Source organism: Macadamia integrifolia, chromosome 1, assembly GCF_013358625.1.
Source record: "Macadamia integrifolia cultivar HAES 741 chromosome 1, SCU_Mint_v3, whole genome shotgun sequence".
Taxonomy (NCBI): Eukaryota; Viridiplantae; Streptophyta; class Magnoliopsida; order Proteales; family Proteaceae; genus Macadamia; species Macadamia integrifolia.
Genome location: NC_056557.1, coordinates 32,400,915 through 32,420,293, shown reverse-complemented (window position 1 = coordinate 32,420,293; position 19,379 = coordinate 32,400,915). Strand labels below are relative to the sequence as shown.

Genomic DNA, 19,379 nt, shown 5'->3' with positions numbered 1-19,379 from the left:
AAAAAAAAAAAAGGCAATGCCTTGACAACTATGCAAAAAATAAAGAAAACCCAAGGCCCACCATGGGCCGAAATAAAGTCTTCTGGACCATTGGACAACCTTAACTGCATCAATTCCCCCAGAGGTGGAAATGAGTTCTATAGTAGGGGTGAATTAACCCCAATCGATCAGCATCCATGATCAATTGCCTTGATTCCACGATTTATTGCTACTCACAAACAAAACAAACATAACCAATTATCCTTCGAATTTTAATTTTGTAGATCTATTGTAGAAGAACAAATTACCCACCATCAATCACACCAAATGGCATCTCTCTAACTGGAATCTATTCTTGGCAATCACTCGAAATCTTGCATAGAGATCAGGAAGTCCATATACAAATCTCTTCATTATTCTCCCTATGTGAAATAGAAGCACAGGAATTTGAGGTTTCAAGTAAATCATAATCAATCGCTATAGGATTGTTAGCCTTGATACCAATTAATGCAGTCTAATTAGAAACCAAGAGTAGTGTAGGATGGCCAGTCAAGGGAATAACTTATATTTCAGGAGGAATCTGATTACTCAAGATTAGAGGGTCTGATCTGGCTAAATCTGAGGTTGACTGTTCTGACTAGAGTTGAATATAAGATGTAGATCACAGGTTCCACCATAGGTGTAGCAGAGGAACAAAGCCCAAAAACAAGTCTAAAATCTCTGCAGGATTCAGCTTCTGTGGGAGACAGCGTAGTCTGATATGGCCTGATTTTTGTTGGTTCAATGGAGCACACTCCAGAGGGGTCATATTTTTTTATCTTGTGGAGCGTATCACAAGAGATAACTTCCAGACTAGGATAGAGTATCGTCCAGCAGTTTCATAGAGATATTTCCAAGATTTCGTTGCTGGTTAAGGAGGAGATTATGTCCAGATCATGTGGGCCCCATGGCCATCTGGTGGAGATCAAGTTAAAGATTACTTGGTCATGTGTGGAGGATGATTTGACAGATATATTAGTCCTAGATTTTAAAAGGTCCTTATATATTGTGTCGGGGGTTTATTAGTTAGAGATTAGTTTCCAATTTAATGTTTCTAAATAGGTTTTTTACAAATGGACTTACTTTTCATGCAATAAAGAAGCCCAATTGATGTAACCGAATATTATAAATAAAGAAAAGCTGCTGGATTTCAGAATCCATAGATTTAAGAGGGGGGGGGGAAGAGTTTTGGTTTTGGAAACCACAAATGCTGTGAGACGCAATTAATGTGAGGGAATAGTAAGAGACTAAACCCAATCTATTCTTTCTTCTATCTTCCTTCTATTTTCTATTTTCTGTTTTTATTCCAATCAATTACGTGACTGGGATCTGCTGCAACCCAGAACCATTTGAAGGTGTATTTTGAGTTTGAATCAACAACTAAATGATGATAAGGTACTGCTGAGTTGCTGCTTCAATTACTGATTTATAAACAGTACCACGGATTTCATTTTCTTGAAGAGAACTTTTTTTGCAAATCCTAAGGGATCCTGACTGGCATTAGGTCATCAGTCGCTAGCTTTACATTATTTCATAACAGAGTCATGGAAGGATGGTAAAGGAGTTAACAGTTGCTGAATTCTAGTTCCACTGAAAGTCTGATTATGCAAGTCTGATTCGACATCTCCACCAGACTCAGACGAGTTTTTTTTTTTTTTCCCAAGATGGGGAGAATTGATGTAGATCACAGGTTCCAGCACAGGTGTAGCCACAGGAACAAGGCCCAAAACCAGTGCAAAATCGTTGTGGGATTCAGCTACTGTCGGAGACAGCTTAGTCTAAGTGCCTGGTTCTTGGTTGGTTCGATGCAGCACACTCCAGAGGGTGGACCTTGGGCAATGGAATGGTGGCTCCACTGTTCAAGTCAGGAAACAGATCATGTGGACCCCATGGCCAGCTGGTGGAGATCAAGTTGAAGATTAATTGACCATGCACGGAGGACGATTTTACAGCTTTATCAGACCTAGATCATAGGAAGTTTTTACATCTTGCGTTGGGTGTTCATTAGCTAGATATTAGTTTCCAATTCAATTAGATTTGCTTTATGTGATTGGTAGTTTCTAATTTTAGGACTCGTTAGTTTGCTAGTTAATTAGATTGATAGGATTGACGTCCTAATTAGTTTCTAAATAGGACAAAGTGAATTTCTTTCCATGCAAGAAAGAAGTCCAATTGGTGTAATTAAGTATTATAAATAAAGGAAAGCTACTGGATTTCAGCAGCAATTGATTTAGGTAAAAGAGTTTGGGTGTTGGAAACCATGAATGCTGTAGGAAACTGAAAATCATAAAACTAGCAGAATCAATAGGTAGTTCCAGCCTTTCAGGGGATTTCAGAACAACAACAAATACTGATCTGATTTAACAAACAATGAGTTGATAAAACAGAACTAAGATCTGATTTTAACAGAAGAATCGAGGGACTGCTTCAGCAGGTGATTAAACAAGGAATAACTCAGAAACAAAGCATAAATAACAGAACAAAGTCAACAAACAATCACAGGATATAAGACAAAAAAGAATTGTTTCATATTTGAGAGGGGGGGAGAGAGAGAGAGAGAGAGAGAGAGAAACAATAACATGAAGGGAGAGAAGACAGTTCAGCCACACAAGGCGATTTCCAAAACATTAAACTCCACTCATATAATTATAAACAGAATAAAATACTTCGAAATACTCTTTCTAAAGTTGACTACTTATAGACCCACACAACCTTATCATTATACTTAATTTCGTGTAATCCCTTAAATTCCAACTTTTGGGCCTATAAATGAGGCCTATTAAATGAATAAATTCAAAATTAAAAAGCCAAAGGCCCTCCATAGAACCCAACCATGGGCAAAAATAAAGTCTTCTGAAGCCTGATTGGACACCCTTAACAACATCAAGACAATAAATATCAACAGATCATATCTACTCTCCCCCAAGATGGACCTCTAATTGTTACACTAACTCAGCCAGCTCAATCCAACAGACTCCTGGGATGAAGAAGCGAAATAAAGCATCAGATACAATAAAGGTGAATATTTTTGGGCCCACCCATTGATCATCAAGAATTTGCACTTTCTCCCCCTTGTACAACCCGGAAATACAATGAAGTTGTCACATTCCATAAAAGTTTCCCTCTTGGACAGTTAAATTTAGACCTAAGGCCATAACAGTAAAATCTCTTCACCTGTATTTAAAGAGATCCAATCATCATGGAACCAGGTTCAAAATCTGAATTAAATGTATCAGCTACCAGAAGATTGAAGAAATCTAGAGAGCTTAACCATGGGCTGCACTAGGTCATACTAGTTATGTTTGAGTCACACGAGTTGGATATTGGGGGGGGGGGGTGGATTAAAGTCCAAGAAGTTGGCCTCGTTTTTCGGTGGTTTCAACTTCTTGTGTCATATATTTTAGGGTGTGAGAATGCTACCTGATACCGCACATGCACACCAACGCCTGCAGCCAATGGGAAGGCGTGCACAAGCATCTTAAGCATGGGGCAGCATGGTCTTTTCGCACCCGCTATGTCTTGGCGCAAGTAAGCACTATCGGGTAGCGTTCTTTCACCCTATATTTTATTATTGTTCTGATTTCACCCAGCAACAGGCATGAAAAAGGGGTATTTTTTACCTAGAGGCTGTCAAGGGAAAGGTCACCTCGGCAATCACCCCCTCCTAGAGCAGCTCAGCTCAACAAATTGAATGTTTGATAGGTTGTGGAGCTCATAGATAACATACATACCAAATTTCACATCCAATCTCAACCATATGGCCCACCATTGTTTAACGTTGAAAACTTGGCGGAAAGTTACTATATAGATTATTGAAGAAGTGAACAACTAATGGAGACTGGTCTAACCTTATAATAAGTTTCAAAACCAATCTAAGGTAACAGGATCTCAGCACCCAAAAGTGATCAGATTTAACAGAAACTTCAGACTTGAACAAGGGATGTTGCACAACAGAAGATACATTTAACCTTTAAATAAATGATATAACATCTGAATAACTTCAAAACTTGCATGATATTTGCATCGACAGAATAGAAGAAATAAGATGGAAGAAGAAAGATAAAACTTGAAGAGTCCCACCCCAAACTAGGGTAGTATCTCATCAAACCCACCCCCACCCCGTCTCTCACCAGGAACAGAATCTCACTAAAGAATTGTATAAACTCGATTTCATTTCAATTCTTAATTTCTTTTAAAAAGCTTACATGAAGCCATTTTATAGAGTAGTTGGGAGAAATCTAGACTCTCATTGGGACTTTGGCCTACACTGAATGGCCTTTACATTTCCAAGGACTTACATTGGGACTCTTTCCAAGATACTAAATGAACCTTACATTTACAAGGTCTTTCACAACCAACAATGAAACTAACCTATTGAGATACCCAAGACTTCACAGCTTTAGAGGTCTAGATGCAACTAACTACTTAAATTTCATATGGCCCATTACATTAAAAAATATAAAAATAATAATCCTATAGCACATATAAGCCACTAGGCTATATGAAGGTGCCTTTGGAGGAGTCCCAACTGAATAACTAAAAATCCAAAGGCATCTTAACATAGAAGGAAATCTCCCCATATACAGGTGCCTTTGGAGGAGTCCCAACTGAATCAAAAGCTAACTTTTTTTCTGAACCATTTCTACCTATGGAGAATCATTACTTGACTAAAACACTTCAATAAATAAAACAAACCAATCTGGACTGGATTTATCTAATCCCTATATTCTAGACAGCTAGTATAATAAAATAATCAAATTAAACTGCTAAACTTGACCCACAATTGAATAGATAAGGCCGGTAACTGGTTCATTGAACCTGGTCACTGGAAGTGACGCAATTGATGGAACCAGGTTTGAACCAGTAAACAGGTTCAGATATGGACCAAACCAACCACCCTCACCCCCCCCCCCAAAAAAAAAAAAAAAGGATTGAGGGTAGGGCAGAGGAGAACATATAGTATGACAGAAGGGGAAACACATTACAGTTATACCTAAGTGATTGCCTACAAGAAACATAATTATTATATGAAACATTCAGGTGTCCCATACTGAGCTTTTTGGTTTTCTGATGCCATACACCATTAAAAGGGTCCAAATACTTGTTATGAAGCTCTCTTTCTAGGTGTAACCGTAAGTTTGCCAGCAGAACATACCATGTTTGGGGTCAAAATCTAAGGAGATCTATCATGTTTGAAATTAGAATTTTTTACTGCTTTTGAATTGAGAGAAAGTGAAGCTATGGCCTCTCAATGTCTTTTGTGATTTCAGAAGGATTTATATTTTCTGGTCTGGAAAGAAGTGAAGCTGTGGTCCATCTATGCCCCTTGTTATTACGGCCCTTCGACTCCTTTCTTTCCCTTACTGTCTTTTATTTCAAGAAATGTTTACCCTTGAAGTGCTTTGCTATCTATCGTTGAAATCTTTTACCGGTCTGAGAGAGAGAGAAGGGAGAAATAAGAAGATTTGATTAAAATATTGAAACAACACAGAAACTCAACTGGAAAAACCAGAACACAGACACTCGAGTCACTAGAGATTCTAATGAACAAAGCAGACAGGTAAAAAAGGAACAATTCTAACAAGCTAAGTGGACAGACCCCAAAAAAAAAAAGATGAACATATTCAGTTAACCGATGACCACTAAAAGTTTATGATTTAATTCTATCAAAAGATCCACTTAAAATTGACTCCAAACCAGTCAATCTTTTCTTTATTTTTTTGGGATAACTTTTCTTTAAATGCAAAACAATGCAGGTAAGAATTTTCCTTTTGTTCGGATTGGTGGCAAATCAACCATGAAGTTTATTTTGTTCTCCAGATCATTTGTTTATAACTCCATTAAAAACCTTTTCTTTTGCTCAATTTTCAGCAGGAAAAATCAAAACGGTTGAATACATTGACGAGTTTAGAAAAAAAAAACAGCAATCCATTTGAATGAGTAAAAGATCCATGGATGAAGATACAAAGTATATTTCTAATCGTAAGTAAATCTTCCGTTTTTTGGTTTGTAGAGAGAGATTGAAGCCAAATAGCTATTAAACGATGACTTAAGTTTACTAGAGCTATTGAATATTGTTTCAGGTCGGTGGAAACAAAATGCTTTTCCTCAGGATTATCTCAACTAGAAGTAGAAATAGAGAACGAAGTAACTAGAAGGATTGTTAGAATCTAGAAGGATCATCTAGAAAGCGAGTTGTTTTGGATGTCATTCCTTGCGGCAACTACTGGAATATTACAGAACGATCCAAAGAGGGTCATAGGTTATTCAACTTGCAGAAATTAGGCTATATGATCTTTGCTTGCGGCATCTCTAACTATTCGGTTAGCGTCTTTCACTTAATGAATCACGCGTTTTTCAAAGCATTACTATTCCTTAGTGCCAACCATTCATCAACGGATGCCGCTTCCCATATTGGGTAAAAGTGCAATCCTATAGCTGCAGAAGTAGGAATAATAGAGGAAGACTTCTAGTTAGAATACTTATCTCATTTGATGACAAAATCTCACAGATTAACTACACTTGCCAAAGGCTTCCACCCTTTTACGATATGAAATTTACTTCAAATAGTTACCCCGACAGAGCACACTTTTATTATATGATTTTTCCTATCCTTTCTTCTAGCTCCGATTCTGTGTAACCTATATGACTAATTGGGGACAATCTATTTATCTCATCAAAATGAATTGCGCACTGGATTCTCGATGTATGCGTCCCAATCCAAGGAAAGGGGATACTAATCAAAGATCAAAGATCCGATTTTGTTAACTCCATTTCACATACCAAAACCATTAATATTTTTCGCTAGGTATATATCACATTCCTTCCACTGCTAAACCAATGCCAAAGTCATACTAAATGGTGGAATCAGATGAAATTAGGATCCAAATTTAATCTAAACTACTAATTTCAGCCTTCAGTATCGCATGTAAGCTAAAATCTCATGATTCATAGATACTATGTTTTAAATTTAACCAATCATGTGAATAAAAAATTTGTAATCTACTGCATGGGATAGTGGACTGAAGAAAACTTTGTTTGCAGATACTTCCAATATGGAACGAATACAACCATGCATCAAGCACAAGAAAATCATCTGTGCAATGATATCATTTAGAAATAATTAGCATCCGATAGTGTAAATGGTATTTACATAGAGATAATGGCATAAAAGAAACTTTTCAATCCAGAATGACATTGTAAGATCAAGATCATTGAGGTTGACAGCAATAGCTAGCATAGAAAACTGTTATCAGAACAATCATGCCGAAAAAAGGAGTGCATAATAGGCAACATAATGAATAGATAAGTAACTAAAAGCCTTGCTTCTGAAATAGATTCCTGACCTGTAAAGTACGAGAAGGAATCTGATCCTTTCCACACTGATGATCAGAGTACAATGACAGTGCACTATCCAAAGAGTTGTGAAACACACAAGCTTCCCGTTGCACATTAAGAGCCTGCTCGACTAGATGCTCTAACCTTCTTTCAGGTATCATAACCATTGGTGGAAGCAATTTCTGTAATTTCCCCAAGAGAATTGACCGTGAATTTGCACTCACAACATCTTGACTGGAAATCCCAAATAATAAGCGGCGAGAAGGAGACACAATGCAGGCAGAGAGCTCATGCACCCGACTTGTGTTAATGCAAAGAGGTGAAATCTCAGACCTTAATGTCTTCAAAGCATCCATATCTTTATCCTTCTGTAAAAGCTCAAAGAATTTCTGCTCCAATATCAAGAAAGATGCTTTTACAACAGTTTCATCAGTAAGACCAATTTTATGCAATGTGGCCACACTCTCATCCCAATTTCCATCAAGCACTTGTTGCCTAAACGAATTAACCACCAAAGAGTGCAAAGGTATTCCTGATTCTTTCTCTAGAAGAGCCCCACTCTTCTCATAACCAAGAGAGTACAAGGCTTTGGTTATGATCCTGACAAATTCTACTCTTTTAACAACTCCTTTAGTACCAACCATCTCTTCATCCCCTTGTGAAGGTAGAGGCCGAGCCATCGAGTCTCCCAAAGAGCCGACAAGGGGCTCTATTAGAGACGAATTGTTCAAGAGGCTCCTCAATTCACCTGAGGATACTTTCACACGTTTTGTGGGTGGTTCATCATCCTCTACACCTCCCATGAAATGCCCAAACTCAGCCCATAACCCAGGAAAGGGTCCAAGACTATAGTGAAATAGCAAACAAATATTGTCTCCAATGCCTCTTGATAGAATACAAGTCAAAACTCAAAGGACAAGAGCTCCTGCATCACATAGCCAAAGGAAAAGATTACAAACAAAGAAACATAAATAAGCAGTGAAACCATAAAGCCCCCTTCAAAACCTTGCAAAATTCCAAGTGCCCATACTGATAAAAGTATAAAACTAAAGAACAAAAAGAGTAAGAAAAAACAGGGAGGGAGGGGCGATGCATGAAGTTATGTCACTTTAAAATAGTAAAGCGCCTAACTGACATTACAAAGACTAGGCGTCACCTAGTTCCATTTTATCTAAAGAGTTAATCCCATCAGAAAAACACCAAAAGCCAATTTCTAAGGAAAATAAATTAGTAACTAGGCAACTCCATTACCACTCATCAAGTTACATAAATAAGCAAACTGCAAAACTGGGAGAAGAACCACTTCTTAATTAATATCAAACAAAAATGAGTTTGCAGATTTAGATAGCAATGGTGGTACTGATACGTAGTTTTACTGAAGTTTCATTTAGAATTGAAATACAGCTAGTTCTAGTTTTCGTATTTAGTTAAAAGATTTAGCAGATGGACAGGGAACTCCCAACCCACTTCATCAAAAGCAGATACATCATTCCCTTCAAAACTAAATGACGATGATGATGATAAGAAAATTAAAACTCCCAAATATCCAAAAATGTTCTCTGCAAAACAGCAATGACAATCACTTTAACAGACTAATGTTTTTTCTGATTACAGTTACAAGAAAACCCCAAGACAGTTGAATCAAAACCAATGAGCAAAAGGAAACCAGCCCCCAACTACGCCACAGTACAATCTCAAAACAATAGCAAGATCAATCTAGAGCAGAATTCTAACCTGCAGATAAACCCAATAATGAAGCCTCAATTGATCTAACCCCAGCTAAAAAAAAAAAAAAATCCCCTATACCACAATCTTGCAAGAATTACAGTGAATCCGTATGGAAGACAATCGGATTTAGAAAAAGCAGCAAGATATTTTAGTGTCGGCGCCGATTAAGGTCAAAAGGGCTCAAAACCCAGTCGAGAAATCCATCAAAAACCTCATAGATAAATGCATAAAGCGAGTGAGATGTGGAAACGGACCAAACCCTCAAAGAAGACTTCGTTTTCTTCTGTGTCTGTTCACTTATGTTGATTTCTGTGGGTTTCTTTTTGCATTACAAGTGAAAGGCGAAAATGATCAAAATGGAAGGGGTAAGAAAGAGAGAGCGAAACGTAAATAGAAATAAATGATGCCGAAAAACAGATGATAAGATTTATACCATGCGAGGAAGGGGTAGTGAAATCGTTCTTATCAGATACGAGAGAAGGGAAAGGTGGAGTGTATGGGTATAGGACAGTGAGATGTCTTGGCGTGGAGGAAACAACTCAAAGGGTAAGAGAAGATTAAAGATTAAAGATTAAAGATTAAAGATTAAAGATTAAAGATTAAAATGTTGTATTTTAAATGATATTAAAAAAAAAATTAAAGAGAAGAGTTTCTTGCGGGGGAGTGTCCGACTGCTTGAGGGCCAATGGGAGCACCCGAGGAAGCATTTATAGAAGAGTCATTTTCCTTTTTATGAGGGTATGTCATTACATGCCATGTGTCTAGGCGCAAAGGCCACATTCACTTATAAAAAACATTTTCCCATATAATAAAAGGGAAAAGACTTGTGGTTGCTTGTCAACCGTTGTCGTCCAAAACTTCTTACATATCTGTCAAAATTCGTTACATGTCGTCTCCTGCAAAATAGTTAGGATTGTGTAAATCTTTGCCAAATATTTCTGTCATATCTCCTACTTGACACCCAATGCTTGTACCCAGATACATTCTAAGAGCTCTAAAACACCCTAGAAAACTCTAGAACCCTCTCTAACAAATGAAATGTTTGTCCATGATTTAGGAAAATTATTTCTTCCCATATCTAACCATATTGCCTTTTTAAAAGATGATCACACATAAATGGAAACTTATAGCAACTTCTTTGGTCGACCATGGAGTCCCAAGGCTAAAAATAGATGACCCCTCTCACATTATTCAGCAAACATTATTGCGTATTAGAATCATATTTTGAGCTATATTGTCACACCCCGTTCACACAGAACCAGACCGGTGATCAGGTTAACTCCGATTAACCCAAACCTGTCAGGATCATCTAATACAGTACCCCACCATAGCATACCCACATCTAAAATAAGTGTTCAAAAGTTCAATGGAAGACTTAAATTACCTGTAAATATCCCCAATATATTTGATACCCAAATTGTAATATACAACTAAGTACCTGTGGGCCCGCAGACATGATATTTATACAAAAAGAATAACAATTTACATATCAAGTACACAAAAGGGGAGGTCATCAAAAGAATCAAAAAGTAAAATCCTATACGGTGTCATTACTGCGGTCCCGCAGCACAGCCCTCGCACATGTAATTAGCAGTATGCTCATACTCCTTAGGGAACCACCAATCCTCATCAGGAAACTCTACAGGCGGGTGACCTGTAAAATCATTTAAAAGATGTGCGCAAGTAGGATAAGCTCACTAGCTCAGTAAGTGAAAAGAAAGACCACACAACAATCACATCCATATGTACTATATGCTATGCAATTCATTTTAAATCTTATCCACCTAAACAACATTACTAAGTCTTTAGTTATGTGCTACTTACAATCACAGTGATCGTATGCCCCGGGTACGAGCCGCGAACTCCATCCCGCGATATGCCCATAGGGTTGTCGGAGAAGGCCAACCGTGACTACTCAGAAAAGTAAAGCATGCCGACTACCGGCTCTCAACATAAAAGTAAATGACAGAAAAGTAAAAGTGTTGACCCCAGTAATTTAAAAGCAGTACGATTGACCCTCTTGAATATACCACTGAGGTTGTCGACTGTCCTAATGACCAGTCAGTTGTATGTCTAACTGCCACAGTGACCTGACAACTGTGACCACTGCTTCCCCCCAAGTGATAACCCAACACCTCAACCCCTGTTGGGAAGGGTCATAGCACGGGGAATGATAATCCTAATCTGTATGCTCCTATATGACAAAGTATGATTGCATAGTACCACTGCGTCCCATACCACGGGTCACCAATGCACTCGTTTCCAAGCCGACTACGACGTCTAGTCTAATAATGCATAATGCATAGTAATCTAGCCGTTCATCACATAATCACATCAATCATTTAGCATTGATAATGTAAAGTACAACACACATATCATAAATCATTTGTTTAGAATGCACAAGCAATGCGTGCGAATGGCATACGAGGATGACTAATCTACACATAAATTGCATGATGATATGGCTAGTCTAGATACAATTTAATGATGCAAAAACAAGCTTAAAATAAAGTCAAATGTTCTCTCCCCACTTACTTGTTGGATACAAAAGCTCACATTCGGTACGGGTGAGATCCGGCGTGAGAAACGTAAATTCTAGTGGAACCTATCATAAGTGAATGAGGTTTGCATTTCACCACTTTGGGGTCAAAACTAGTGAGTTTTGATGTTTAAATCATGTTTAAAATCATAAAAGAGGGTTTCCCATCCATTTTGGTTCCATTCGGGCTCAAAAATCTGACTGGGGGGGCCAACAGGTGGGCTGCTGTGGGCCAAGCAGCCCACCTGTCATCTTCCACCGGTCTTCACAGGTGGACCGAATAGCCCTCCGATTGAACCGACGGGCCCCCTCAGGCGGGCTGCTTCGCCCGTCGGTCCCCGTCCATTGGTGGGGACTGAGGGGCTGCCCCCCCTCAGGCGGGCGGCTTCACTCGTAGATTCCCGCCCGCCGGTCTTCACCCATCTGTGGGGGATGAAAATTTGTTTTCTTCCTTGAAACATTCCACAACCTTGGGAAAACCAAATGGGGCTATTCCAATCACATTTACCACACATCTAAGGTCTTACAAGATGATTCTAACCTCGATCTAAGTTAGATTTAAGGATTGAAAAGCAATCTTACATTCTTTGCTCAAGAACTCTTCCAAAACCTCAAAATCACCTCTTAACTCAAGAAATCACCCATGCTTCTCAAATCTTATAAACACTTCTTTAAACCTTCAAAATCAACACATAGACCATCTATTAAACCTTAGATTCATCATCTCAAGTGGGATTTACAAGATCTCAAGGAACTCTACCCAAATCAAGGGTTTCACTTGGGGTTTGGTGAAAGTTTAAGAAGTATAGTTTTCTGTCACGACTTGCCCAATATAGGCTCACGGGCCTAGCCCACGAAGCCCATGGACTTAGGCCAATGGGCTAAGTAAGGTCCAAGTTCTAAAGTTTTCTACAAAGGTGTAGTAACTCTAGATATTTTATTATATATATTTATAGAAGATATTTATAAGAGATATTTTGGGAGAGATTTCTAGAATTCTCCACCAAGGAGGTGGGAAGCTTCTAGTTTCCTCCCCAACCATTGGATGGAGGATATTTGTAAATATCTTAATCATCCATTGTAACTTGGGGTGCCTATAAATAGGTGTTGCCTCATTTGGCAAAAGCACTCACCAAGGACCAACCAAGAGTGTTCAACCAAGCAAGTGAGTTCTCAAGCCTTGTACTTAAGAGTTCTCTAGTGCAATACAAGTTCATTCTTCTCAAACTCACTCTTGTGTTCACTTTTTCTCTTCCCAAATCCCTTAAGGAGGGTGGTTAGGCTGACTTAGTGCTAGTGGGAGTGCTGAGTGCCGGCGCGGTTGCTTAGAAAGGTCTAAGGCCGTGACAGTTGTGGTATCAGAGCTTTGGTTGCGAGGGAGCCAAGCTTGTGGGATAAGAGACAAGCGAGCTAAAATTGTGGAATATAGACTAACACCTACACAAGTAAGCAAAGAAAGAGTGAAGGCAAGTTCGTCGACGTTGGTGTTGCTATGGAGCCTCGATTAGCTCTAGGGGAGCAAGTATTGGCCGAGGCAAAGGGGTGCCTCGATGTTGCAGAGCAAAGTGGGGAGGAGCTCAAAGGCCATATGGAGCTTAGGGAGGAGCTTGATGGCCAGATGGGGGAGCTCAAGGGGTCCCTACAAGGCGCTCTCAACACCATAGTAAGTAACCAAGAGGAGATGGTTGCCACCTTGAAGGCTCAAGTGTGCAAGGCGTTGGACAAGGTGAAAGCTCGTATTGGAGAAGAAGTATGGGAAGGTTGGGCTACGAGGAGGATAGCGGCGAGGAAAGCCACTACCTCCACTGACATGTCTACAGGAGAAGCACTAAGGCATAAGCGTGATAAGAGGGATCGGTTCAAGCCTAGAGACAAGTGCTTCTTATGTGATGAACTACATTGGTTTTGGGATTACCTAGGAGGAAAGCTCTTAGTACCCTATTAGAGGAAGAGAGCCAAGAGGAAGAACCACCTTGTATGGGGTCACCAATGCAGCACAGTGCCACCAGGGGCAAAACAGGGGTCGAGACCCTTAACTCTCAAAAAGGGCTAATGTGTGCAAAAGTGCACATCAATAGGAAGCCCACACAGGTGAAAGTAGATACGGAAGCCACACACAACCTCACCTTGACGGAGGAGTCAAAGGAACTTGGACCAAGGGTGTCCAAGGTGGAAGGGTGTCCTAAGGCTATCACCTCCAAAGAATGCCCTATACATGATGTTGCTCGAGTGCTCAAGATGAACATCAGGGCTAAAGAGGGTGTTGAGCATGTGACAACTATGTGGCTCAAAGGCGTCAACTCCCAGGATCGTCCCATAACTGATGCTCGAGGGGTCGAGACGAACCTTGGGACAAAAGGAGTTCTCCAACACCATCCAGGGGCTAGGTGCTTATTTGCCCTTGCACAGGAGGGCAAGACAAGGAGAATTTGGGAGCAAGATGGTTTACTCCATGCCAAGAAGAGGAAGAGGCAAACAATTGAGATTTTGATGGAATTCGACTCTCGGCATGTATCTCACTCTCGATATGAGATATATAATACGTATACATTTTAAGATACGGCTACATACCAATATTACCCGTACATGGCCTTATGATACGTGCATGTACACGGCTTGGGTACACCCGTCTCCTCTGGCACTGACTCGGACTTGTCTGGTCAACCTGTGTTTAAAGTCACCCTTGCCATCATGGTCCATAAGGAACCCGCCTTAACCCTCTCTGGTTCGGGTCCTGCATGGTTAAACCGGGTCAACCGTGTAATTAAACAAGGTTTTAAAAGTAAGGTATCACATATATCTTGCTACAGTGCTGCACTAGCTCAGGAATGGACTCGTATTTCCTGAATCTACGTCCTTCCTTTGATATCATTCTCTTCACGAAAATTTTAGAGAGGTAAGTTTATTTCATCCCTTTTTTACAACATATTATTTAGAATCTGCGGTGTAAAATTACCTCTATTTTACTAAGCACATATCATTGTTGCCCTCTACAGGGGTAGCAATGTTGTACATCAATTACATGAACTTCTGTGGCTAGTTTTGAAAAAAAAATTTCTCGGAAATTAATGTTGGTATTTTTACTTCAATTTGATTTTTCTCGATTTTTAGGTTCAGTTTTAAAATTTTAATGAGTTTTTTATATGTTCATGGTCTGTTCCCTGCCTAGATTTTCTACTCTGTATTTTCTTCTTGAAACTCCTTTTTTGTGTTTTCCATATATTTTTCTCAAAAAGTGTCCTGAAGAGTTGTAGATACAAGAATCTGATTTCAAAACTGATTTTCTTGGAATTTTTCTAGTTTGTTTGGTACTTTTCCCAAAGGTTTTCCTCTTCCTATCTGTCTTTCTATTATATTTTAGTTGTTATTTCATTGATCTTTTTAATTGTTTGGGGTTGATTTTAATTATTTGTCCTATGGTTCTTTAATTTCATTTATTTTTTTTTTGGGCTTTTTTTAGTGGTTGTTCTATTTTTTTTTTTTTTTTTTGGTTAGGAGTTTCAGTGGGCTTTTCAATCCTTTTAATGTTTAGGTCTTCGAGTTTAGATCTAAGTCTATTTCTCTTGATTCTTTCATGGTTTTCTATCTTCATAGGTTAGTCTAGATTAGGGGTATTTTATGTCCCAATTTCTTATATTTTTTATTTCATTTTCTTGGTTATTTGATCCTTGTACATTATGTTGGATGTATATTCCATGTGTTCACATGACCTTCAACCCTATTTGTATGTGATTTTTGATGCATATACATGTTGCTAGCATAGCATAGGGGCAGTTAATTTGGTCATTTTGCTTGTATGCTTCACATGCTATATTTATTGTTTACTAATGTGTGTTGAGATGTAACATTATTGTATCATATTCTTATCTCCATAATCACAATCCCCATGTTCACATGTTGGTAATACCATGCCATGTTTGATGATAGTATGATAAGGGGTATTTCTATCAATTTTAATAAGATGAATGTTTGGATTAGCTTTTGTCTTGAATTCTCCACCATTTAAGCATGTATGTTTAAATTCCGTATACTAATCATGCAGAGCAGTTGGATACAAGTATATGGATTTATCCTCTTTCTTTTCTTTTGTAATCATGTACTTATGTGTGCAATCTTTGTAGAATAACATGACCTACTTAGCCGGTCCATTTATAATGTGTAATTGCTTAGGGTTGAAGTCCAGTTATCCCTTTCCTTTCTCGGACTGCAACCTAACACGAATTTATTCTTATGGTTAGACAGTTCGGGTAGAGTCATTTCTTTTTATTTTTAATTATGGGTCCTAGACCCTAATCTATGTGATGACTCTTAGTCAATAAAAATCATTGGACCCATACCACTCTTTTCATAAGGAGAGGTCCTAAAAAAACCTGTTGTCCTCACATTCTCTTCTTGCAATAATGAGTAGTATGACCAATCTCCTTACACTAGTAACATTAGAGGCAATAGGAATCACGAGACGTAAACTTTACTCTTGACAAAGGTTAAGAATATTACATCATCATTTTTACCTTGAAGTGTGATCTATGGGATGATTCTTGCCTCTTCCCAAAGTAACTACCCAAATTGAATCCGTAATGGGTATCCCTGATTGAGAATATTGACACAAAAAACCTCATAATATGGACTTAATTTCAGGAGAAAGTTCATAAGCTTCCTCTCATCACGCACTTTTTTATAGAGTAGGAACACAACATTCGAACAAATCAATTCTTATATGAACTTGTTCATATTTAGTCCACAAGGTCGTAAAACATTAGACCCTGCATAATACTCTTAGGGCCCATTTGACAATGTTTCTATTGTTTCTGTTTCAAGAAATGACAGAAACATAAATTTCCGTTTCTAGAAACAAAAACGAATTGAAGGTGTTTGATAAGTCATGTTTCTAGAAGTCGATAGTAATCAACGAAAGAATGGCCACGAGTCATCTCCAGAAATCTGAGGTCGTTTCTTGAACCATAAATAGGTAGAAATTTCAATTTCTATTTCTGAAACCAAGTGAAATGAAACAGTTTTATCAAACGCTTTTTTTTTTTCCGTTAACAAGTTTCTTGAAACGTTATCAAACAAGTCCGTAGATTCTTTTCTCCCCTACCCAAATGAAATTAACTCATTTAAAATTTAAAATTTCATGTCCAAATTCAACTATTGATAAACACATTTAAGATACACATATTTCTCTGGCTATTGATGAAACCTCGCATATAAATTCCTATGTGTGAATCAATATTTGTAAAAATCCAACTAACAATCATATTTCTCAAGCTATAGAGAAACCTCGCAAATAAATTCCAATATGTGAATCAATATTTCTAAAACTCCAAATAACAATCTTAGCATTTTGAATTTCCATTGTACCTTAGGAAGGATAAGAAGTAGACGGTGTAAGCTTAGATCCATCAATATATCCCCAAAGTCCTTTACCTTCCACAAGGAATTGGAAATAGAATAGCCAAATGCTATAGTTTGACCCATTAAATTTAATAAATAACATCTCATATTTCTTCATTGCAAGAAAATGCAACTCAACATGAATATAATTTGTCCCCAAAGTCCTTTACCTTCCCAGAGAAGAAAGCCCTTGAAGAGGTCACTGCTCCTCCAACGCCTACATTAGCTGTGAAAGAGGATGAGAAGCCCGTCGTGGAGGAGAAGATGGCATAGATTGAAATGGCCCCTACCCCTACTAAGGAAAAAAGGTGGATAAATCTGAAAGTTGTAGTAGAGATGGAAATTAGCACCGGCAATGATGGAAAAGTCCACCCACACCATTTCCAATTCCTCTTTCTCCCCACCCTTGTTCTTCTCCCTCGTCTGTGTGATGGTTGTGGCCGTCAACTTGACCCTAGCACACAATATTGCGAGGTTTCGACCTCTGGAGACTCCCGTGCCTTATACCACTATAGAGGAGTTCCCAATGGTGGAGACCTCCACGGAAGTGTTGATTGCAGATGGAGCCAGTGAGCTGTGTTGCGTTCACAACCAGGGCTCTCCTCCGGATATTACTTGGCTCAATGCAGAAGGAGTCGGTACATGGTGTTGCGTCGTTGAGATACTCTCTGGTGTTGGTCATCCTCGAAGCATGAGGGAGATGATCCTTGTTGAGTTCAATGAGCGAACATCCTGAGTGTACGGCACCTCCACCATCGTCTACCTAATAGGGAAAATAATCCTCTGTTTTTCTCATCCCTGTTTTTCCTTGTTTTGCTACCTACAGAACACGACACGTGGACAACTTTAAGACCAACGCACCGGATGTAATAATCCTCACCCAACCTTGACCGTTGGATTCTCTGTTGTCCACGTGTCGTGTTTTGCAGGTAGCAAAACAAGGAAAAACAGAGGATTTTGATCCACCTAATAGTCCATGCGTCAGAAGATCGTTGACAGCTGAGTGTCCACCATACTGTGCGTGCTTTTGCATCAGATTCTTTATTAATGGCGGATAATTTAGTGTAGAGCGATGACCCTCTCCTTGTCGCTTTCTCTATTCCCAATGTTGGCCTTGTTGGTTATATTGTTGTGTTTACAACTTTTTTTCTAGGGTCATTATTGGCATTGTTCATCCCTTAGCATGGTAAACCTTATCTATGGCATGTACGATAGATGGGTCATATTCCGTTCCTTGGTTTTGGATATTTTGTATCGAAACCTTGTGTATTTCGTGCCACATACCCTTTGAATGAAGGTTATATATATATATATATATATATATATCAAAGTATGATCACCAAAAATTTTAATGAAATCAATCCCAATTTATTAATAAATATTATGACAATATAAAAGATTGAATGTACTAGTTATATTGAACTCAAGATTAAATTAGAAAACAAATTTGAGCAATATATAAAATTCAAGGTCAAAACTCATATCAAAGAATAACAGAGATCTCAAGTTGGAGTATTCTAGTTTCCTTCTTGTGTGTTAATCCCCCTAGTGGCCTACTACATTTCTACTAGTGTCACTCCCTCTTCCCTCTCTCCTCATCTGAATGCCTTGTAATTTTATGTTTCATTGAATATATTTTCTTTTCATCCAAAAAAATAATAGAGGCCTCCAATCGATGATAAATATGAACCAACGATAAATATGAGATCATAACTTAGAGCCAAAGATTAAATCACATAATTAAAAAAAAAAAAAAATATATATATATATATATATGTGAATAATATCATAAATAAAACCAACAAAAAGGTAAGGTACAGCGTTAGACCCAACCTAAGAGAAGATCAATATCTAAAGCTTTTTTGATGAGTGACACATAAAAGGTGAACAATAAAGTCCCCAAATCATCAATTCTCTGATACCATGTCAATTGATTGGAATTAAAATCTTCATTGTTAAAAGAAAAAATAAGAGACAAGTTTGGAGGGTGATCTCCTTGACCAATTCACATAATTTGATCTTTATTTATATACAGGTTGTTTTGGATATAGTATAATAAACACTTATAATAGAGGGTAATAAATGTAGCAACAAATGTATATATAAAATATATAAATTACCCATCTTCTTTATAGTATATCTAAACTTAAGAAGATGTATCTATAAGATAAGAAATCAACAAATTATTTAGTACATTACAACTTGATTTTATTTAAGGTTTAAATATTGTCGAACTTAGAATTTAAGAGTCATGTACACCTTTAGTTGATTTACCATTGCCTATCTTTAAATAATTTATTATCTACAATAACATTAATGGAAGAAGAAGTAATATTTTCCACCCAAAAGATCCGAATTCCTT

General features: G+C 38.1%; 1 protein-coding gene across 3 annotated transcripts in view; it reads right to left on the bottom strand.

The window, feature by feature from the left end:
• The window catches only part of LOC122084279 (WD repeat-containing protein 26 homolog), a 23,994-nt gene extending 14,362 nt beyond the window's left edge, over positions 1–9,632 (bottom strand). The window contains exons 1-2 of one of the 3 annotated variants that reach the window (XM_042652407.1): positions 9,518–9,632; positions 7,365–8,281 (exon numbers count right to left, since the gene is read on the bottom strand). In XM_042652407.1, the coding sequence (XP_042508341.1) occupies positions 7,365–8,159 (795 nt within the window). In that variant the 5' untranslated portion in view covers positions 8,160–8,281; positions 9,518–9,632. The other 2 variants (XM_042652387.1, XM_042652397.1) reach the window with 2 other exon arrangements.
• Between the last annotated feature and the right edge of the window lie 9,747 nt (positions 9,633–19,379).